A 6,425-nucleotide genomic window follows, 5' to 3' on the forward strand; every position below is an offset into this window, starting at 1 on the left:
TTGATTGAAAATCAGTTGATAATCAATTCAGTGTAAATTATATAAATACTTACTTTATTATTAAATTCAAGAATAATTTCAGTATTAAATTGATTTTAAATTGATTTTAAATTGATTGTAGAATTGATGGTAAATAATTAAAAAAGAAAGAGTGGTTTCAAATTACAAGAAAAGATGTATTGAGTGAGGTCAGATAGTGACATGAGTCATATTTACAAGATCAGCTTATATAACAAGATCAAGTGATGTAGAATAGTTGAAGATTGTATTGATAGATCTATCTATAGAAATATAATATAATAATGAGTTATATAATCTAGTGAAATTACTAACTGTAACAGCTGTAAGAGTCAACACTCTCTCTCAAGATAATAAGAATCACATATAAAAACACTCAAATTATCAAGATAGTCTGTCAAAACTAAATACAAATGTAAAATTAAACATTTTCAACTTTTATATCTGTAAGACCTAGTAAAATCATGAATTGTATCAATATCACAGTGTCTAGAGATTTAGTGAGTTCATCTACTATTATCTGAGTGATAGAAATGTATTCTAAATCAATGACTCTCTGATTCAACTGTCAACATGAAAAATGAAAACATGTGTTAATATATTTACTTCAGACTGTAATAACTGCCATCTTTATGAGATCTATAGTACTCTTATTATCAGTGAGAATCTGTATCAGAGATGTAGTGATGAAGCCAAGCTCAATCATGAGATTTCAGATTTATGTTATCTCACAGACTGTCTTACTAAGAGCCACATATTCAGTCTCATTGAAACTTAGAGATACATAAGATTGCTTCACTGAATATCATGAAATCAGGTCATCTGCAAGCTTAAAAACATATCTGAATATTAATTTTCTATCATCATTCAAGAGATCAGCTCAATCAGAATCCGAGTAGCTGAAGAGTAGATAGAAATCATCAGAGAAATCAGAGATAATGAAAAGATCAGTAGAAATGAAAAGATTGATAGAAATGAAAAGATTGATAGAAATGAAAAGATTGATAGAAACAGACCTCTTATACAGACTGTATTCATAGAAAATACTCAGATTCATGATCTCTTTCAAATAATATATAACATGTAATAGAGTCTTTCAATATTAAGATGTTGAATCAATATTCTGTTAAGTGAGTAGTGAGACAGTATGAGTAATATCAGAATATGTTTTAACTGCAAGATATTGTAAACAATTCACATTATATTAATATTGCTGAATTGTGAAATCAGTCTCTTTCTCAGATATAGAGAAATCATTAATATGAAATTCATTCTTTATTAATATTCTGACAACAGCTGTATTATCAAGATAGAAATCTTCAACAAGATATTTAATATATTAATAATGTATCAAATCAATTCTCTTATCTGAACAATTAATCTTCATACTTAAATACTTAATTAGCTGATGTAGATTCTTGACTTTCAATTTCTCACTGAGCATACTTACTAGCTAATCAGCATTCTCAGAAGCTTTGAATATGATATTGAGATTATCAATATAGATTGTTATATAGAGATGATATCTGAATGTATAATATCAGAGTGCTGAATTATGAGTACTAACTATAAATTCAAGATCACTCAACAGAGCTATTAAGTAATTATATCAGATCTTCATCACAGAGTTCAGACTGTATAAACTATTCTCAATCATACAGATAAGTGTTTTCAGTGAATCTGTCTCAAATTCAGTGAGTTACCTTATATAGATCTTCTTAGTGAGATGTTTATAAAGATATATTATCACTATATTCACTTAACAGAGTGTTCAACTGTATAGTGCTGCTATTATAAAAAGAATATGATTAGCAGTATCAGTGATGATAGAAGTGTAGATCTCTTCTCTAGAATTCTTCTTAAGTCAGTTATTATAAATCACTTAATATGATTTTCTAAGAATATCATCAGAATTGATATTCAGATCTATAAGTCTATCTTTTTCAAGAAACACTCAACAGCCTGAAGTAATCAGTTCATCTCTTGAGATATCAGATCTAGAGATCAAACTTCATGTATTATATCTCTTCAGGTTAGTAATCTTGTATTATATGAACTTCTTTCAATAATCTTCTATTCTCTCTGACTGTGATGTGACTAGACTGGCCGCCGGGACCATGAATTTCACATTTGGTCCCATTTGATCTGGTCCCATACATTTCTTGGCGTGAATCCTGCTGAGACTGGCTATCAAAAAAACATGCAAAGTGACTATATATCAGATTTTAAAATGAGACCATGACTTGAAAAAAATGAGAAAGTGGTCCCATTTGGTCCCATTTAGTCTCATTCTTGGCATAAAGTTACTATTTTTAGACATTTTAAGGTTTTTTTTAGACTATTTTTAATTTTTTAAAAAGTAACACTTTTTGATAACACTCAAATGAGATTTAAAGTCATTTAAAGCAATAAAAATAATTTAAATTGAGAAGTGGAAATCATAGTCTCATTTGAAAAATGTGACAAGAGTAGACAGTAAGTTTCACTGGGACAGTATGAGACTACTATCTAATGTTAAAACTGTGTAATGGGATCAGTCGAATTGGTAATGAGACTATCAAAAAATCTGGTCCTGGTCTCAGACACAGTCACATGTAGACTGACCATGTGACTGTGTCTGAGACCAGGATCAAACTTTACAGTTGTCATGTTGCCTAAAAGCATTACTTCTGGTCATGGTTTGTGTTCATCACATTGATCCCAAATCCTGTTATTTCAAATATTAAAGGTTCCAGATTCACTTTTCAAATAAAAATCTAGTCTCAGATAAAGAATATGTTTGAATTCTTAGTCACATTTTCATTCTGATCTCATTATTGAAAATAGCATTAAATGAGACCATGAAATCATTTCTCACTTACATAATATCATAACATAGTGCTCATTTGTTGAAAATTCAATAGAGAGTGTTATCAAATATTGTTACTTTTCTGAACACAGATTATAATCAATATCATTTTAATTAAAAAAAAAAATGTACAATACAAAAAATAACAAAAAAACAAAAAACAAAATAACAAGAAAAAATCAAAATAAAAAAAAAAAAAAACAAAAAAAGAGAAAGAAAAAAAGAAGAGAAAGAAAAAAAGAGACAGAAAGAGAAAGAAAATTAAAAAAAAAAAAAGAAAAGAAAAAGAAAAAAACAAAAAATAAAAACAAAAAAAAATCAAGGTCACAGGGCCACAGCATCTCTAAAATACTCACTCTTCAAAGTCTTCACAATGTTTATTATCAATCATGTATTTCTCACAGTGAGGGTAACACAGCTGTGATGAGTCATTGTCTTAACATCATCTAACAAATAATCAGTATATATCTATATAAATATGAATAATTAGAAAACATACACTTAAAAAGTGTGACCAGGGTGGACTCTACTGTCACTTGAATGACATCAAGGACAGAATGCTGGAATCAATGATTCCTCTCATCAATTTCACAGACAAGGCATACAAAGATGATCTTGAGAAATATAAGATTCTCAGACTTCTGATAGAAACAGATCTCATGAAGAGACTCTATTTTCATCATATCAGAGACTGAGTATTATCAAAAAGCATTACTTCAATGCACATGCACTTACTGCGGTGATCCACTCTCTGCACATGTAGCTGAGAATTGCGGCTTTCCCACACTGCACAGCTCTTCCTGGGATGCTGCCACTGGTTTGCAACCCACACAGCCTCTCAGTCCAGCATGTGCTGCGCATATGCAGCCCTGTGTGCTGGGGCTGTGTTGGTCATTATGGCCTGGCGTGGTACTCGCTTTTCACAGGCCATGTTTTATTTGATTGAGGGGGAGGAGGGGACACAACTGCTGTTTTATTTGAGGGAGAATGAGTAATTGAATCTGTAGAAGATAGAAGATAATTTGGTTTCTTCTGCATTTGAAATTTGATTAGTCTATACTCTTCAATTTAAGAGTTTCTGAGAGTGTTTTAATAGTTTTCATATCAGCTTGAAATTAGTGATTGATTGAATAAGAGAAAAGAGAGAAGAAAGAAATGAGAATAACTTATCTTTATAATATGAAAACAGAGAATTGCTGCAATCATTTATTCTAGCAACAAAGATCTGTTTTCTGCATGTATCTCTGATACAGATTATATGATAACTGTATACAAAGAATATCAACAGTGCATGTATTGAATGAAGATGATATTGCTATACAACACTGTAGCTGTTTCTGTACATTACTGAAAGCTGTTAATATTTTCTTTAAGTCTCTTTATATTTGATAAGTCAGTAATATATTTCAATGCACTCTCTCTTTCATCATTATCATCATCATCATCATTATTATCATCATTATCATCATCATCATCATCACTATCATCATCATTATTATCATCATCATCATCATCATCATCATCATCATCATCATCATCATCATCATATCATTTCTGGTCACCTCTTCTGCCTTCACCTCTCTTCAACACTCACTGAAACCAATCATGTCATCTCTCTTCAAATATTCTGCAGTTCTGCAGACCACCAAGGCGCGTGAGCGTCATCACAGATTGAAGAAAGAGAAGAAGAAGACATTCAAGTGAGAAGAGACAGATCACAAGACACATTATGATGCCTTGAAGAGACTCTGTAAGAGAGCAGAATGATAACAATTTTAAGTAATACTTCTGATAGATTTAGACTGAACTAAGTATAGGAATAATGCAGATGACACCACCTGTGAGAGATTGAAGAAGAAGACAGTGAAGAGCCTTATGCAGCAGCAGTGAGATCAGGAGAAGTCTCAAGAATGATTTAAGGCCAAGATGAAGAGAGAGAGAGAGAAGAAGAGTGTTGCTGTAAATAAGCAGTGATAGAAGAAGATTGAGAAGATGTTAAAGCAGAAGACAAAGAAGTCAAAACTGATAAGTTTTTTATTTATTGAGAGATAACAATTTTTGATAACACTTCTGTTCTCTAATTGATTAGCAGAAGCTGACAGAGAAGAAGGGAATTGAGGCCTTGTTCAGGTCTCAAATGTGCTTCATGATTCAGGACATTGAGAAGACAGCCCTGCTCTCTGAGCATGTCAATCTGCTTGCTGCTGGGGTGGAACCTGAGGCAGCAGACCAGGAAATGCAGGATTTTGAGGTGCAGGTTGACCTGGCTGAGAGAGAGCAGCAGAAAACCTTCCCTGAGAAGGCAGTGAAGAGAGATTTTGAGATGATTATCACCTCAGATGAGGAGAAGAAGAAGGAGAAGAAGAATGAGAAGTGAATTATAGAGAATGATAAGAAGAATGAGAAAGAGAAGAAAGATGATGAGTAGAAAAAGTTTTTTTCTTTTTATATTAGTTAGTTGTAAGTTCATAATTATTAATAATTGAAATTAATTTTAAGTTTTTAAAAATTATTGTACAAGTTGTAATCAAGTCAGGAACAATATATATATATATATATATATTTAACTATCATGATTCACAAATCACTATAATGTATAAGTATCAACATTTTTTCAACATTGATATTCACAATATTAATATATTTTTAATGATATCATCTAATAACATAATTTAGTAACACTCTCTTTCACAATATTAATATATTTCAAGAAATATGACAGAGATTAATCAAGATTGTTTATTTACTTTTATACATCAATGATATTCAATCTGAGTTAGTACTAAAATTATAACTAAGCTAAGAAACAAGATTATTTTCTCTTATATTAATTCTTCTTACACACATCAGTGATCAGTTATTGAAAATAAATTATCATCTTTCTCAAATTATTATCATGTCTTCTGAATCCACTTCTTTCACTTCTTTTACTTCTATTGAAGATTCACAAACTCTTCAAGAAATCACTGTGAATCACAAAGTCTATGTTATTTACAATTCAACACAGAATGCTCTCTTTCAATCATGATGAATGATCACTTCATTCTTCACATCTGATTCCAGGTCACAAAATTTATGAAAAACTCAACACAAACATTGAGATGAACTATGGAATAATTATCAACAGGTTGCATTACAGATTACTGAAGAGTCATCTCTCTGCTACAATCACTGCAACTTCATTCAGAAACATTCATTATAAACTGATCATAGCTCTGGAGAAATTTCCCGACATCTGAAGTCATCAGAATGCAGACAATAAAAGAAAAATAATCAGAAAATTACTACTGAGCTGGTAAGTTGCTCTACCAGGTAATGATTTTTGATAATGCTAACTTTCTAATTTGAAGGAAATTATGTGAAAACAACCTCATATCAGTACTCTGATTCCACAACTCTCACCTGATAACTTTCATGAACAATTACTTTGCATGTGTATATCTCTGAATCTTTCTCTTCAATCAATTGAAAACTCTGAATTCTGAACACTTCTTCAAATGCTTAATTCAAATCTTCATATTCCACATTGATCCTGTCTTCAGTCCAACCTTGAGACACA

At 31.1% G+C, this 6,425-nt stretch overlaps 1 protein-coding gene across 1 annotated transcript; it reads left to right on the plus strand.

Moving 5' to 3' along the window:
* Positions 1-4,471: 4,471 nt before the first annotated feature.
* On the plus strand, positions 4,472-5,243 carry BDCG_16713 (uncharacterized protein; the record flags this gene model as incomplete). Its single annotated transcript, XM_045425908.1, has 3 exons — positions 4,472-4,566; positions 4,684-4,729; positions 4,959-5,243. The coding sequence occupies 3 exons, from the start codon at positions 4,472-4,474 to the stop codon at positions 5,241-5,243; spliced, it is 426 nt and encodes a 141-aa protein (XP_045280373.1).
* Positions 5,244-6,425: the final 1,182 nt, after the last annotated feature.

Source organism: Blastomyces dermatitidis (assembly GCF_000003525.1).
Source record: "Blastomyces dermatitidis ER-3 genomic scaffold supercont1.3, whole genome shotgun sequence".
Lineage (NCBI taxonomy): Eukaryota > Fungi > Ascomycota > Eurotiomycetes > Onygenales > Ajellomycetaceae > Blastomyces > Blastomyces dermatitidis.